Here is a 17,820-nt window from a genome sequence, read left to right on the forward strand (position 1 = left end):
TTTCTTTTTTGCAGGAAAAAACTATTTCCTTGTTCCTTACCAACCCCACGCCATTTTCACTTGGGATTTTCGGGGGCTGGGAAGGCCTCGTGCAAAATCCCTGCTGGCATCAGGGTCAGCATAATAAAAGGTAGAGGGAAATCATTTTTCATCACGCAAACCATTTTCCTCTCCTGCTGCATGTTTTACGAACCTTTAAAAAACATACACCCTCATTTGAGGCATGACCACTTCTGACTGGTCGGGAGGAGTGCGGGACTGGAGTGGAGCAATTCTCTTCCAGTGTTTTTCTCAACTTTGAAAACTGCTAAGCCTGCCTGCAAGCCAAAGGGTTCTCTGTCATTTAGTGAGAGCAGTAAGGAGCCTCTACAGGCCACGCCCAGCACAGTTGCTGACCTGCCATCAGCAGACCTCCATTGCAGCCTCAGAATCTTCAGCAGTCAGGAACCTCTATTACAGATCTTAATTTTGTCATGGGTACAGCAAGAGGCCATCTTTACTACATAGAGGCACAGGGTGCAGCAGCAGCCTGAAATACCTTGTCCTTCACGTTGCACGGGTCTAAGAGCAGGAGGAACTAAGATGGCGAGCGCTCCCAAGAAGGCGGCGTCGAGTGATGAGGTAACACCCACCTGAGAGGAACAGGATAGCTTAGCTCAGCGTAACTGAGAGGCAATATCAGAGGAGGCTGCATCTGAACTGAGAGGTGGTGGTTGACCCTTGCGTCTTTTGCAAAAAAGACCTGCAGCCAAGGGAACTCCAAAGACATGCCCTCCCAGAACCCCTGAAGGTGACCGTGAACCTCAATTTTCTTGTTAGTGGTTATTCCAAGGCTTACAACCGACCTCTGTGGAATTTCACAGTGAGCAGCATGCAGGTACATCCATCCAGTCACCGATGCCCCTTTTTGCCAGGGTGGGGCAGTTTATTTGTTTGTTCGAGACAAACACTGCATCACAGATGCAGAGGGTGACAGGACTTGCCTCAATTACAGGCTTCCTCCGGATGCAGAGTTTGGTGCACTGTATGCACGTAATGATAAGGCCCTCATGCAGAATTTGGAGAGGTACATTAACCAAAATGGGTTCCCTTTAACACACCACAAGAGGTTTCTGCATGTGTGCACCTGCAACTCTGCAGTTGTCAGGATTCATTCATCCTAAGGGAGTCTGGGCTGGCAAGAGTGTTCTGACTGACCTGCCTCGGGCCCCAAGTACATTGATGGGTGCTCAGGTATAAGGGTGATCCCCTGAAAATGTGGTTTCTCATGCCCTTCACTAACTACAAACCCAACTACAGAGAAGGTACATCCAGAGCCACCTTCGCACAAGGACACTAGTTAAACAGGCCATTGGCCTACTAAAAATGAGGTCCAGATGCCTTGACTGCTCAGGGGTGGGCGGGGGTAGGGAACGTGGGGGTGGGGGCTGTGATGGCATTATAATATGCACCTCGTGGCATATCCAGAATCATTGAAGCCAGTTGCATGCTGCACAACTTTATGCTGAGATAGGGTTTGGTACTGGACCAGGAGGAGGCTGAGGAAGGAGCCTCTCCTCAGATGAGGACCAGCAGGAGGGAGGAGAGTGAAGCTGAAGACCAAGAGGAAGGATCCAGAGACAAGAGGGAGACGGCATTTTCAAGGCTCTGAGGAGTCCATGCAGGATGCCATCGTGGCCAGAGACCTTCAAGACTTTCTGATACAATCGTGCTTCACATGATGGGAACCTTACAAAGGCTGACCTTGAAGGTAAAGAAGGGTGTTTGAGACACCAAGGGAAGGGCATTGGAAGCACCTTGCAAGGAAATACATATGAGGATTGATCAAGGACAACTGGATGCAGCGATCAGGTGATGGGTGAGACATTAAAATACTTTTTTGATTCCATGGAAAGTGCAATATTCTGTAAATATATTGTATTTACATTTTGCACAGATAAATGTTTTTGTTTAACTTTACACATGTTTGTTATCTTAGTCTACATAATTTATCTAAATGCCACAGTGACCCAATTGATGAACTATCTGACGCGGTGTCCTCCCACCTTCATAACTAAGAATCATGCTTCACCACTAGCGATCAAGATGCCATTCCCTTCCCCATCACTTATGATGTTGCATAAACCCCAGAGCCAAATGCACCAGGGGGGAGAAACTCGCCAACACCAGTGCTGGTGGCAGAACCTGTGATCTGGCCATTGCCCTCTCCTCCACAGGTCTGATCTCTTTCAGTTTTGGGGTCTCACTCCCGACCTTCACCATCTCCCTGGGTGTTGTGGGAAAAGAGGGAAAGGGTGATGTGTAGACTCATAGAGACATGGAACTTGGAGACGTGTCCAAGATGTCCCAAATGCCTCTTCCTCAATGTCCTCCATTCACATATGCATTACTTGCTTCACCTTGGCCAAGGACATATGTTTCTGCAGCACTGCTGAGCATCATGTGCCCGGTGTCCACCTGAGGCCAACCGTGCTGCATACAGCAAAGCCAGGTTGCACGTGTAATAAGAATATCTCACTCACCTTACCTTAATGCAGAAGGTCACTGAAGTGCTTACAGCACTGGATCCAACTTCGCTTGTGGTGGCCCGAGGTGCTGACCACTTTAGCTATCTTGAGCCAGACTGCCATAGTGGAACTGAGGGACAGTCTGTGCCTCAGGGGAACAGAACGTCCATGTGGGCCTCCACCTGCTGCAGCAGTATTTTCACCTCATGTTGGGAGAACCTGGGCGGAGCTCCCTCCTGGGCTGCCTGGCTAGCCTGGGCATGGGCCATCCTGGTATAAGGAAAGAGGAGGCACGTGAATCAGCATGTGTGGTTGTCATAACTTTCCTTGACCTGAACTTCATGGGATTTAGAGGTCATGAGGGACAGGGGCTGATCTGTGTGCCATGGAGGGAATGGGTTTGGCTGGCACAGGCCTGGTGGCCTAGGCATTGCGTTGCAAGACATGTCCTATGTCGTAACTGCAATAAGGGACCAGGGGTTCAAGGATTATTCATGGCTTGCTTAGCAGGGGTAGGTCTGGGAGTGCTCGGCATGCTGTGCCCTCTGAAGGGGAATGCAGTGAGGTGGGAATTTTGGGTATGAGAGGGTCTCAGTTAGAATGACAGGCGCAGCGTGTGAACTGTGCTGCTGTGGTGACTTGCAGAGCTGCGTGAGCTGCCTCAGGATGTCTCTTTAAAACTCAAAGACTTTTGGAGTGAGCAGCAAATGATTGGTGCAGCAGGTTCTCAAAGAGTAGTGTGGAGCGGCAATTTAGCTAAAGTTATGCAGTCAATGAGCCAGCTCACACAGGGAAACAATGGCTCATAACTTCCGTGGAGTGCCAATTGGAGTCAGATTGCCACTCTGCTCCTCAATTTTTACCTTAAAATCCAGCTGCTCCTATCTAGCCCAACCTTCCAATTCAGGCAAGGTGAGAACAGTGTGGTGCAGTGAGTGTCTAAGGCCTTGTGTCGAGGGCTGCAGAGTCAGAGGTAAGGTAGCCATGCCCTTTTTTTAAAGCACTAGCTAGCGTAAAGCAGGTAAGCCTAAATGTCCAACCACTTTGAGAAGCCAGGGAGAAGGTGCATTTGTAAGGTAAGTGGGTAGGATTGGGGGTGGTAGGTGGGTAGGGGGTGTCATGGGGGTGGGTTAGTCAGGTGGGGTTCTGTTAGTTGGGAAGTGTCAGGTGGTTGGGATGGGGTGGGTCGGGTGATCAGTGGGGGGGGCCGGATGGTCAGTGGGGGGTTGGGGTTGGCTGGTCTGTTGGGGGGCTCGGGTGGTCAGTGAAGGGTGGTCGGGGGTTCGGGTTAGTGGAGGGGTTGGATGGTCAGTGGGGGGAGTCAGGCGTTCAGCAGTGGGGTGGGCGTTGGCTGGTCAGTGGGGGTGTTCAGGTGGTTAGTGGGTGGTGGTTGGTGTCAGGTGATCAGCGAGTGGGAGTCAGTTGGTCAGTGTGGAGGGCATCAAGTGGCTGGGGGTTTGGGTGGACATTGGGGGTTTGGGGGGGTGGGTTAGTCAGGCAGGGGTCGGTTGGTTGTGGGGAGGTTATGGTGGAGTGGTGGGAGTTGAGTGGTCAGTGGGGGGAGTTCGTGTGTTCAGTGGCGGGGTTGGGTGGTCAGTTGGAGGGGCGGGGCAGTCAGTGAGGGGTGTGTTGGCCGGGTGGTTAGTGGAGTGGCTGGGTGGTCAGGATGGATGGTCATTGGGGAGGGTGGGGGTCAGGTGGTCAGTGGGAGGTGTCGGGTAGTCGATGGCAGGGTGGGGGGAGGGCAATCAGGATTTCCTGTAGGGGTGTTGGGAGAGTCCCATTGTGGGGTCAGGGGGGTAGTCAGGAGGGGGGACTTATGGTGGGTGGTCAGGGGTGTGTCGCAAGTCCTGTGTGGGGGTTGGGAGATGTAGTCCAGGGCTCCTGTGGGGGGGCTGATGGGCTGCATGTGTCATGTGGGGGGGTTCAGAGAGTAGTCCGGAGGGTGGGGGTAGTCGTGGGGTGGTCAGGGGATTTGGGGGAATCCCCGGGGTGTCGCTTTGGGGTGTTCAGTGCTATAGTTACCCAGAAGTTAGAAGTCGTTTTAATTCTTCTAACCTTTTCTGGCTAACTATTATTGTAATACAGCCGGAACCTTCTGAAGTTTGTGATTTATGTCATACTTTCAGATGGCTCCCATTTCAGGGCAATTGCCGGGTTCCCCAATGCATCTTTGTGTACCTCCCAGTTACAACGTCCCAGAGCTCGGAAGTGGCAGACCATTGCTTCAGCCAACATCAAACTACACGCTACTTACAGGGCAAGGGTCATAGCTCACCTTCCGTGGTGCAGCAGGGCTGTCTCTGGGCAGATATTTGATTTTGCTGCTGTTTACTGCCCCTTTTTTGGGCAGAGGGACAGAAAACACCAGCCTCCACCCCCGACCTCTTCCCATCCCCCAAACACAAGACCGCACCCACTCATGACTTGCAAACTGCACATGGAACTTGGCCCTTGCTTGAAAGCACAAAAATCCCAGGTAAAGTCAGTCATGAGTTGGGTGTGCACTCTGGAAGCTGCAGCAAGGCCCGACTCACACTTCGCAAGCCCAGGAGGAAAATCCAGCCTCAGGATTCAGTGTGGAATGGGGCTGCAAATTTTAGTTTTGGCGGCGTGGTGCAGAATGGCACTTGAACTGGTAGCGGAATACAGTGCTGAGCAAAACTCATAACAAAAGGCAAGAATGTAGGAATACTTGGTCAAACTAAATAATAATAGATAACCAGGAAGTTTAAAAGAAAATAACTTAATCTAGGATCGTGGATTGTTTTCATATCGTATAACAGATACCTAGGAATTATTATGAGCCAGTAATTGAAGGGTTCAGATTACATCAGAAAAGATAAAGGAACCTTAAGTTGTTTACAATGAGAGTCTGAACTTTGAGAGGAGACTAGGGCACTGAATTCACTGCACTTCTCAGAGTTGATATGCATGGTTATGTTTACTGGAGTTATTTTATGCAAATTTGGATCAATTTTCAGTGATGCAGTTTAAGCTTATTTTTTATAGCATGCATTTTACTTCTCCATTCCAAAGTTCATGTACCATCTTTCAGCCAAATGCAGAAATAGACAACCTGCTCCCTGGCTGTTATTCTGTAACAGACTATCAGGAAATGCATGAGATTGGTACAGAATGATTCTTGACTTCCTTCCTTGGCTTCCATTGGATCCTTGCCGATAGCTGGGACTGGCAGCTGCAAACTGACTGTAAATGTCTACCTAATGTAGCTGCTAAGCTACCAAATTAATGGTGTGAACTAGCTTTCAGTCACTTGTCAAAGCTAGAACTTCCAACATGCTCTCAGCCATTGAAAAGAAAAGATGTAGGAATGCAGCATCTGCAAACAACAGTGTGAGGAGTAACAGTTAATCTGTCTTTGATGATGTTAGTAGAGGGATAAATGTTGATCAGGACACCAGGACCAGGACACCTACTCTTCTTCAATACAGTGCTGTGGGATCTTCAACTTTCACCTGAGTGGGCAGATGTGACCTGTTGAATGTCTCAATCAAAAGGTGACACCTCCAACAGTGCAACACTCCCTCTGTACTGCATTGGAGCATTAGCCTATGTTGTTAGCTCAGGTCCCTAGAGGGGGAGAGCCAGAACCTTTTGACTCAGGGGTGAGAATGTTACGAACTGAGCCACAATCACTACCATGTAGTTACAAGGAAATTATTGATTTGACTTGGACAGAGGCAACATGCATTTTGGGTAAGTAGGGCTATCACCAAAAACTGGTGTCAAATGGTTGGGTAGTGGCTCAAAAGGTCTCAATATTCACACATATATACAGTCACAAAGATCTACTAATCCTGCAGTCTGTTGTTTGAGCTTGATTGAAGGAGGCAGTTCTTGGCCAAGATGAGCTTTTCTTGCTTATCCCTGGGTGCCCCACAACCCCCGAAAACCATCCCCACCAACACCACCCCACCCCGCGACCTGCACTTGCATAAACTTCGATTGGTTTAATAGTAAAATCAATTAGAGGGAAGAGTTTGAGTAAATGTAACAACACTGATCTAACTGCTTCATTTCTTAATAAGTTCCTAACCCTGGTGCTACCTCTTACCAGTCTACAGGTAATTGAGAAGAAAGTGCCATCATAGTGGACATGCAGTTCTTTCTCATTTATAACTGTATATCAGCTATGGCTTTGTGGGAAAAAACTTTCACTGAGTCAGAAGGTTGTGGGTTCATGCCCCATTTCAGCACATCATCTGGACTGAAACTCCAGTGGAGTACAGAGGGGGTGATGCATTATTAGAGGTGCCATCTTTTGGGCGAGATATTAAACCAAGACCTTTCGGCCTTCTCAGATGCTATGGCACTATTTTAAAGAGCAGGAGGGTTCTCCCTTGTATCCTGGCATACTTCAACCAACATCACTTTTTTTAGAAATGGCTATCTGGTCATTAAGGCATGGCGGCCTCCAAGACCATGCTGTGCACAGATTGGCTGCCATGTTTCCTACCTTACAACAGTGACTATACTCAATTGTCAGTAAAACATTTTAGTACATCCTGAAGATGTGAAAGGCACTATATCAATGCAGCTCTTTCTTTATCTGTGCCAAAAGTGAGCCATATTCTCTGTGCAAATGCTTGAGATGCAATTATGTCAGATGTATCACCAATGAAAGTGAAAGAAAAGGACTTTTCTAAACAGAGCTGGTTTTTATTGATTATTTCTGTATTTAACTGCCTTTGTGCTGCCTTTGATCTTATCTACAAATCTTCTGTGTCCTGACTCGGTGATGCCATTTAACAGCAGTATAAAGGAGGAATTGCTGACGCAATTCTACCCCAACCCTGTCCCAATCCTTCATTTCTCCTTTTCTCATGACTGATGTCCCTTTCTTTTTTTCTTCTTCCCATTGCAGGAGCTGCAGTTTGAGAGACTAACCAGAGAGCTGGAAGCCGAGCGCCAGATTGTCGCCAGCCAGTTGGAGCGATGCAAACTGGGATCTGACACAGGCAGCATGAGCAGCATTAGGTATGGACTAAACTGACTTGGTCAGGTACTCCTGGAACAGTTTAATTCTCTGTCGCCTTTGCAACAGGCCTCGAGGTGTCCTCAAAGTGAAGGTTTGATGTGTGGAAATTTGAACCAACATACAATCGTGGTGGGTTAAGCACGGGGTGGGTGGGGTGTTGTGGCGTTGTGGAGGAGAGGGATCCATTCTGTTGAGCTGCTGCAGCCTATGTGATGTTGGCATTCCCACAGTGCTTGGCTTCCTTACGCCGTTCAAAATATTTGCAGTCGAGAAATCTGCCAGTGCTGCAGTCACGCCGACTGATGAAAGGTACAACGGAGCAGTGTTTGACGACTCACATTCTTAACTTCCTCCTCACTGTGGGGAATCTTGAATGTGACTGCCTGTTGTAAAACTTTGCACAGAGTTAGTCCATCAGCATGTTCAGCTGCCTTTGAAAATGTGCTCTCTATAGACCAGAACTTCTTCAGGATGAATACACGTGCAGCTTCAATCCACTTAATCATGTAATAGAAGCTGAGGAGCAGGGTCGATAGTAATTTAAAGTTTGGATGCTACATATTAAAGCTATTCCATTCAAGGTATCCTGTAACGAATATATACATACAAACAAATACTAATATATGATAGATATATATTTGTTACATGTATATAGATATATGTATATTAATTATTTAGTTAGAATACAGATTTATATAGATAGATATATTTATATTATATATACAGAGAGAAGGTACATTGCATGGATTCCATTTTATTATATATAAATATTGTCAACCATTCTGCTGGGCCAATGACCTTTGTGCTGATGGGATATGCCTTTGGTGTGTATGAGATAAAATGGGTTTTTCATTACATTGCCTGATTAAAACATCACAAGATTAATTTATCTTCTTGCACATACTAGCTCTGTGTCAGTGGAATGTCTCAAATGTTATGAAGCACCCTGACAGCTCATTGTTTATTACAAAATCTGTATAGGCTCTTCTTACCTTACTGGAGGCCATTTTGGTGTCCTTTCCACTTTACGTGGATTTAGGGTATGGTGGGATCTGTGGACACAAAGTGCATAGCTGCTGGCTTTTATATTCTTCATTTTAACTGTAAAAATCCACCTCTCAATCTCGATAAACATTGTGGCTTTTCAGCTCTGCATTATCCTGCAGACAGGACAATAACCAGATGTTCGATGTGACTGTTGATTCTGATCATGTCTTGTGGTATTTGCTTCCTAAACCAAGGGGCAGCTCCCTAACACTAGTGCTCTGGGTTAGGGATGGAATCGGAGTTCCATCATTAATAAAAGGTGGGACCAAAGGGGTAGGCTTTGACTTAGTGCAATATTGTAAAAAAAAGTGATAGCGATCTCGGCAGCCCGATTTGCCCACTGACTTCAATAGAAATAAAAATTGGGAAAGATATGAACAGGTGCCTACTCACTGTCACCCATTTTACACTATTATACAAATAGCTTGTGCAAAATTCAAAACAGAGACACCAATGTAAAATGGTAGTGTCTTTGAACAGTATTTCATTGGTTACTGTTGGGAAATGATACACAGGACTACTGAAGAATTGTCAGGCAAACAAGCTGGTTTGGTACAAATGTTTAGACATGTTGTGAAACGGCTTTTCAATTTTTGATACTTTCTGATTCCCAATGCCTTGGATCTTATACCTCTTACCATGAGATTGACTTTGCCTTAACTTCATCTTGTTGAAGGACATTGCTTAAACGATTGAACAGCTGAAACAACGGTTCATTGTCAAGCTTCATTATCCCTCTCTTGTTTGTTGCCAGGAAGAGTTCTGCCTGCTTAGCTTAACAGGAATCTTTTAGCAAATCCCTTGTTGCTGGTAACTGGGTGTAGTGACTCTATCTTTGAAAACCTCCCTCAAATGTGCATTTGAACTCATGGCAGAGGGTGGATCTAGAGTTGAATTTGTTTGCTGTTAGAAGTGTGCCCTCCCCATATTTCCTAATTATTTTGCCCAATAGCTGCAGGATGTTTGCCCTGCAGGATACCATTGAAAAATTTCCCTGCCAAAGTGAACTGCACATATATTAAATTTCAGTGACAAATTCTCAAAGTTCACACACTTGTCTCCCACCATGTGATTTTAAGAGAGCTGCAGCCATGTTGTTAATGTGAAGAAGAGGGTCATTGTGATGGGATGTCAGAATCAATGCCAGTTGCCCAGCTTTCTGTCAAGTGCTCATGGGAAATGGTTGTCCTAATCACCTTTAATACGTCAGGGTGGTTTGGCACTTTCACTTAAAACCGTCAGCTCTGGCTGGAAGTAATCTGAGACATGTGATCACATGATTTCTTCCCTCCAACTGCCCCACCCCATGTTCCTCACATTGATCACCCAACATTTCCATCCCCACTCTTCCATGGCCATTGGACAGTGAACAGGCTCTTTGTCATTTGATTGGATGACCTTAGGCTGCCAGTCTTACAGCCTTCTCTTTCCCAGCTCCAATATTTTTTATCAAAATAAACGTTGACAGAAAATGATTTCTTTTTTATTGCACATGTAATTTATTTTTTTCCCAGATTGCTCCTAGAAGTGCCCAGGAAATTAATCCTGAATTCATGGTAACTTCAGGACAATCCTGGAACCTAAAATTCTCTGCAATCATTAACTATTGTGCTCATAAACTAATTGATACTTGCTTGGAGTCAAGAGACCAAGGCCAGCAAGTGATCACAAATGGTGTTTTACTGGATAATGAGTTAGGTGTTAAGGGTAATTTACTGTACGGATCACTGGCTTGGGCCATTAAATCTGCCTGCGGTCAGAAAATGGGAACTTTTCTGATGACCTTAATGTGTTTCCCTTCTCGTTCAATAAAGAGTGATACTGCCCCCTTTACAGGAGGAAAATGCAGCACTGTAATATGGAGGGTGGTATTCACTGCCCCCAGGTATTGTAGTCTGTGTCAACTCTGCAAGCCTCCAGCAATATTGGCATCTTCTGACAGCTAAGGACTGAAGTGCAGGATCCATGTCTCACTGAGTTGTGTGATTTGTGTTGATTGTAACATAAAATTCGGCACTTGTTCCCTTTTTGAAAGTAGGTGTATCTGTAAATTTTTAATCCCTTCCTATTTTGATCTGATGACAGATTAATCTGGTGGTAACTTTATCACTTCATTTGCATAAAAATTTCTGCCAGCTGGCCACTCTACTCCTAATCAACACTAGATTGACCTGGCACCATTAAAGGATGCAGCATTGTTAATGTTAACTATAGAGTGGGAAATGAAAGCTTTAGAGTAATTGAGCATTAGCGTGTATGGCGTGAGGCAGAGGGAGGGAGAGGAAGAGAGATTAAGAGAGATAGGGTTACCAATTCTGATTGAACATATTCGTGGAGGCTTCATCATATAATCTTGCACCTACAACCCGCGCATCCAGTCAAACATACTTTATCTTGTCTCCAAAAATTTTTATAAGTAATAAGCCAATGTGTTCAAAAAAACAAAATAAAAGAAAATATTGTCTCCAGGCTCCAGAGCTATCCTGGAAAGTTGTCAACCCCATAGAGAGAGAGAGGCAGAGACTGTCCACATTATCAACTCATACTTAATTTGTAATTTTTCTCATTGTCAAATGCTTAGCCAGAATGCTTAGAAATTCAAGATTACATTTGCTACCCATATTCTCATTTGCAATGGGACCCTTTCACCCATTCCCCCATGCTCACCAACCTGTATTGCCTTCTGGTTGCACTCCCCACCAACTTTCTTGGTGGTAAACTCTGCCATTTGAAAACTCCTGCCCTTTTAGTTCTCGTACAGAAGCCCTTGGAAACCGTGTGAGCAAGTAGAAGTGTATTGTACAGCTAGTGCCATTTGTTTGCTGCTGACCACAAAGCACAAGCTTCAATTTCAGTAATATATGGTTCACTTGTGAGAAGGAATTTACAACTGCTTTCTTTGAGAATAAATAAACAGGTATTTGCAATGGAAAACAACAATCATTTGTACTTATATAACAGTAAATATCCCAAGGCACATCCACATCCACAGGAGCATTAACAAACAAAATTTGATACCAAGCCACGTGAGGTGTTAGGATAGGTGATCAAAAGCCTGGTCAAAGAGGCATCTCTAAGAAATGCCTTAAGGGAGGAGAGAATGGTAGAGAGGTTTAGGGAGCAAATTCCATAGCTTTACACCCAAGGACCTTAAGGCCTGGAGGGAAACATAAGGCCATGGAGCGATTTGAATACAAGAATTTTAAAATTGAGGCATTGCCAGACTGGGAGTCAGTGCAGGTCAGTGTGACAGGGGTGATGGGAGAACAGGACTTACTATGGGTTATTTAAGGGGAGGCAATGGTATAGTTGTATCGTCACTAGACTAATAATCCAGAGACTGAGAGTAATGCTCTGGGGACCCAGGTTTGAATTCCACCATGGCAAATGGTGGAATTTGAGTTCAATAAAAATCTGGAATTATAAGTCTAATGATGACCTTGAAACCATTGTCGATTGTTGTAAAAAAACCCATCTGGTTCACAAATGTCCTTTAGGGAAGGAAATCTGCTGGCCTGGCCTACATGTGACTCTTGACCCACAGGAATTAAATCATGACTCTAGCAAGCCACTCAGTTGTATCAAACAGCTACAAATTCTCAAACAAGGAATTAAACTGGACAGACCACCTGGCATCGACCTAGACACTGGAACTGATTCACTCACTATCTTGACTTGGAAATGTATCGCTGCTCGTTCACTGTTGCTGGGTCAAAATCCTGGAACTCCCTTCCTAACAGCACTGTGGGTGTACCAACACCACATGGACTACAGCAGTTCCAGAAGGCAGCTTGCCACCACCTTCGCAAGGCAACTAGAGATGGACAATAAATGCTGGCCCAGCCAGCGAAGCCCACATCCTGTGAATGAATAAAAAAGTCATGGAGAGCTAGTATGTTTGGCATGAAAGGGCATTACCAGGACATCACTAGCACCTGAAATGTGTACAACATCGACAGTTCTGCTTGACTTCCAGCCTTTCTATCATCAGGGTAGGGGGCGGGGCCATACAGAGGTGGGGTTGAATTACGGCAGCTAAATTCCAATATCATTACTCCAACCTCCAATTTCAACTGCAACCATTTAATGGTTCCCATGGGAAAATTGCAAGCCAAAATAACCAAATTTACTGAATGACCCCCAAATGAAGAAATTACTAACAAGATTACATTTTTGTAGCTTTTATGTTAACATGAATCAGAACCAATGCAAATTAAACATGAATTAAGAGGCAAACAATACTCCAAATAGAAAGTTAAATTTCACTTTTAAAAATTTGATATAAGAAAGATCAACCACAAGCAAATCCACATATTTCCCCACAGGTATGTGACATCATGGCAGTGCCAAAGTTCTCTAACTTGCCCTTTGGTACATAGGATATCTTACTTTCCCAATCAATCAATTCAGCCTTCGAGTTGTGTTCACTGGCGGCTGTATTCCATCTGAGATCCCTCCAGACAGTTGTCATCCGAATGGCACATTTGTGCAGAGTCTCCTTAGCTAGGTTCATAATCGTCTTCATAGCATAGAGTCCCCAGAGACTCATTTATTCAACCCTCTAATAAATACTGTTAAACAGTCTGGTTGGCTCTGGGAAAACTGAAGCAATAACAGTAAAATTGTCCAATTCACAATACCTGCCCTAACCCTGTCTTCAGCTTTCTGTCCTGTTTAACTATATTGCACACACACACACACACACACATACACACACTGCTCCTTGTAAATGTATCTTCTCGGTTTCCCCTTCTGCTGCAGCTCTCCTTTGTTCTTTACAGCAGTAACTTCTATGTCTTCTCTACGTCCGGCCACATGGCTTTTGTATGTTAACTTCCTCCATGTTGGTACTGCTTCCAGATCAAGGGTCACATGGACCAGTATTTCTTATTATCTAAGAAAATTACAATTGATCCCTTTGCCTTTGATGCAAACTCTTAAATGTTATGTCCAAAGATTCTTAAAACCAATTACAGATTCCTCGAATTACGAATTTTCTTCACTGCACTGTCTCCAGGTCAAATGTTGTCACACACTTAAAGTTGGTAGTTATACTGTAACTGCCAAACTGAGATCTCTGTAAGGCCCAGCTAAGGTTTACAAAACGATGAACAAGCTCTGCTCAGCGTCAACTTGAAGCAGTACGAGATGGCCACTGTCATAAGGTCTCATGCACACTCCACTTGGAATTAGATTGTGACCTACCTTCAGGGTAACGCTGCAAAAGAAGTAACACTTACATTTGCATCATGCTTTCCTCAACCTCAGGATGTCTCAAAGTGTTTAAAGCTAATTAAGTACTTTTGAGATATAGTCACTGTTTTAATAGCTTTCTTGTGTTGCTGTAGAAAACCTAAGCTGCTTCACAGTAATAGAAAAGATGTTGAACAACTGCAACCAAATAGACATTGCCAACTGAAAACTTTAAGGAAATCCTGAAAATTATTGCATTATATCCAGAACCTTGTCAACGTTTTACCACTTGCCACTGTCCAGTGCTCATTGATCTTTCTTTCTCTCTATTTTTACATGCAATGTTTTTACTGATCATGAACAGCCCCTGTAATATAGTATTCTCTCTTCATAGCAACATTCTGTGTCTTCTTGTTTTTCTGTCCTCATTACTTTTATGCTGCTTCTACAACTGATTATTCAGACCGCCTGATTAAAATTCCTTTCACACAGGGAGCTTCACTAATAAATTCTATTTATAGAAAGGGCACCATGTCGCAAACCAAGAAGATCTTTGCCTTTATCTGAAGAGCTATTAGCCCATTTCCATTTCTCTTAATCTCTACACTGTGAGAAAGATTCACAGCATTTGCAGAACAATTTATTTGTACTTCTCGCAGTTGCTTTTGCCAATTCAAACAGCTGTTGAGCACACTGAGCACACAAGTCAAGTCAGCCAGTACCTGCCAGTATACGGTGGCCATTTGTTACATGAGCATGTGATTGTGATTGTGCCTAGCTGGACTTTGCAGTTTACATGTTGAGACACATAGGAATAGGAGTAGGCCACTCAACCGCTTGAGCCTATCCTGCATTAATGCGATCATGGCTGATCTGTATCTTAACTCTATTTAGCCACTTTGGCTACATAGCCCTTTAATACCCTTGCCTAATAAAAATCTATCAATCTCAGTTTTGAAATTTTCACTTGGTGGGTGGGCATGAAATGACGCGCGATGATGTTAGCCGAGCGTGCTGACGTCAATGCACAGTCGCACGATAGCTCAGTCAGTGGACGCACGCCGGAAATTAAAAGGGCTATTAAGGCCATTAGGTTATCAATTTATGTTAATTTTTCACTGCCTGTTCAACCTAATGTTTGACAGGCAGGCGACAAGGCCAAGTGGCCTTTGCACTTTTTTGGAAGCCTCATCCACGGGCGAGATGAAGTTTCCAAAAGCAAATACAAATAAAATAAAAATTTTATTTTTTAATTGAAAACATGTCCCTGTTCATGTGACAGAGTCACATGAGTGGACATGTTTTATTACATTTTTCCACTCTTTATTATTTTTAAAAATACCTCTTTATCTCCCTGTGGCAGTTCCATGCCTTAGGGAGAGTATTCAGCGCTGTCTCGCACACATGCACCAAGTTCGCACCAGACCTGCTTGCCCACCTTCCTCTGACCGCACTGGTAGCGCTGAGCGCTGCCGCTTACATATAATCCTGGGCGGGTCTTAATTGGCCCACCAGTGCGAAATCATGGTGCGCTGTCAATCGCGGGCGGTGGTCAGTTTCCTGCCTGCCCCCCCGCCCACTCCCGCCGGTCCCGCACGCCAAGGGCAAAATTCTGCCCCAGATTTCGAGGAGCATCAGATCTAAGCTTGAATGTTTACAAAAGTATAGGCAATCTGAAAGGCCGTAATTTTAATCATTGAGTGTAATGAACCAATTATTTCATTACGGAGCTTTTCCGATATCCACAGCTACCTGACATTACAGCAGTTCCATGGCAGCATCTGTTAGTGAGTTTCTTAAACACAACGATGTCCTATGTTTGCTGAATGCAATTCATTTTTTAGGAACAGCTCATCACTTTTCACAACCCCACCCCCCCCCTTGGAACTTGAGGCTGTATAAACTGAACAGAATATGCAATTTAACTGGATGTATGAAACAAAACCCATTAAGGGGCTGTGACAATCCACTGACTGCTTTGGATTTCGAGGGCCAAATACCTATGAATACAAGCTGGAGACAGTGACCATGGTGAATGCAGGCTAAACAAAGTCAATGGCTGGATTCTGCTGTGCTATATTCAAAATCAAAGAGGAACGCCACATGAATGCTGTTTAACCCCACCAAAGCTTTAATTTTGCCCATGAATCTAGGGCCTGACTTATTAGCTTGGCAGGCTGGCGCGATTGGCAGGCCCGGGATCAGCCGAGAAACGGACCACTGACTGCAATTTCACACTGGCTGGCCGATTAACAACAGGCAGCGTGAAGCATGCTCTGAAAAGCTCAGCACTGTTGGGGTGGGAGGAGGGTGGGTGGTGGTGATGTCAACACGGGTGCAACAAACACTGAGAGAAAGCTCCCTGAAGGCACAAAGCTGCCTCAGGGACCTGCAGACCCGAAAATGTTCCAATAAAGTTTTAAAAAGCGGGAAAAAAATGTCTGAGCGTCACCATCAGGCACCTGAAAATATAGATGATAAAGATGCTGCCCACAGATTTTTATTTTTATTTCATAACGGAAACTTCATCCTGCCCTTGGATGAGATTTCATGAAAAATGTAAGGGCCACCAGGTCGATTCGGCAGTTCCGCCAACTGTAAGGTTGGACGGGTGACAAAAAGTAGCAGACAATTGCACCGTTAATGGGCTTAACTGTCCTTTTAATTATCGGCGGATGTGCTTCCGACTTTTGTGCACGCCGGCCGAGTGAAATATCGAGCAAGTGCGTGATGACATCGGGATGCTCGTCCAACGTCATCTCACATGATTTCACGCCCAATCTGGCCGGGCATGCGCCCGCCCAATCAACGTAAAATTCAGCCCTAGAAGTTTAGTGGCATTGCGGGAAGAGCCACCAGCTCTGATTGGATGTGTTCCAGAGGTTTCATCGCATGACCTGCTGCCTCACCAAGCTAGTCAAACAGCCAGATCAAAGATGCCATGACACAACATCACTAGAATCAGGTTTCCGGCTCATTCATCTCATTTTGTTTGTGGCACTTCGTTGTGTGCAAATTGACTGCTGGGTTTCCTACATGACAGTAATCAATACATTTTTTAAAAATGTTTAATTGGCTGTAAAGCACTTTGGAACATCCTGTGGTCATGTAAGTTCTATGTAAATGCAAGCCTTTCTCCTTTTCCTTCCTCTTTTCTTCCCCTTCTTCATTCAATCCACCTCTCTTCTTTCTCTTTTGTTTGTTACCCTAGTTGAGTATACCATATATATGTAGGATTAGGATTTACTTCAAAATCCCAAGTTTTTGATTCCTTTTTGCTTAAAGTTAGCTTGTAGATTTGTACTGTAACTAGAAATAATGAGAGGGGCAGAGATAAAGGTGAAGATTATTTCTTCCTGGGATGCTTTGTGGTTTAATTTAGTTGATAATGTTGTTCATGTGTTGGCTGAAACTGCAGCAGGTATAATTTATGTATTTTCATGACCACTTCATGAAACAGACAACCAAGGCAGTTTTGATGTAAGAAGTGGAACAATCGAGACAGAATATAAAAAATAGGTCCTGTTTACATCTACTCCATCAGTTTGCGACTCTCATACTGTGGGTTAAAGCCCTTGCAACAGCACAAATGGGCTCAGTTTGAACTTGGCACTGATGAGTTAAAGTTTTTCTGGCTGCATGAATCACCACCCCCCCCACCACCCCACCCAGTCCTTTTCCTCTAATGGCAAAAATTGGATCTGTCAGAAATGGGGGCGGAACTTCCGCATTCAAGTTCAGCCCACCATCTTTAAAGGTCTGTGGAGTCGGGAAGACTCTACAAAAATTGTACACCTTTTGAGTCCTCCTCACAACTTGCTTTCCTACTTATCTTTGTGTCATCAGCAAGTCTGGCTACAATTAAATCCCAAGTCATTAATATACATAATAGTCTTTGTGGAATTCTACCAGTTAATTTGCTCACCTGAGAATGACCCATTTATTTTGATTCTCTGTTCCCTATTAGTTATCCAGTCCTCTATCCATGACAATATAATACCCCAACACCATTAGCTCTTAACTTGTATATAGCCTTTTATGTGGAATCTTACTGAAAATTTTTGGAAATTC

The 17,820-nt window shown here is 44.5% G+C and overlaps 1 protein-coding gene across 1 annotated transcript in view; it reads left to right on the forward strand.

Moving 5' to 3' along the window:
* The window catches only part of LOC121276499 (catenin delta-2-like), a 943,152-nt gene that overhangs the window by 303,741 nt on the left and 621,591 nt on the right, over positions 1–17,820 (forward strand). The window contains exon 2 of the mRNA XM_041184989.1: positions 7,396–7,508. Within this exon, the coding sequence (XP_041040923.1) occupies positions 7,396–7,508 (113 nt within the window). The remainder of the gene's footprint in view (positions 1–7,395; positions 7,509–17,820) is intronic.

Source organism: Carcharodon carcharias, chromosome 3 (genome assembly GCF_017639515.1).
Source record: "Carcharodon carcharias isolate sCarCar2 chromosome 3, sCarCar2.pri, whole genome shotgun sequence".
Taxonomy (NCBI): Eukaryota; Metazoa; Chordata; class Chondrichthyes; order Lamniformes; family Lamnidae; genus Carcharodon; species Carcharodon carcharias.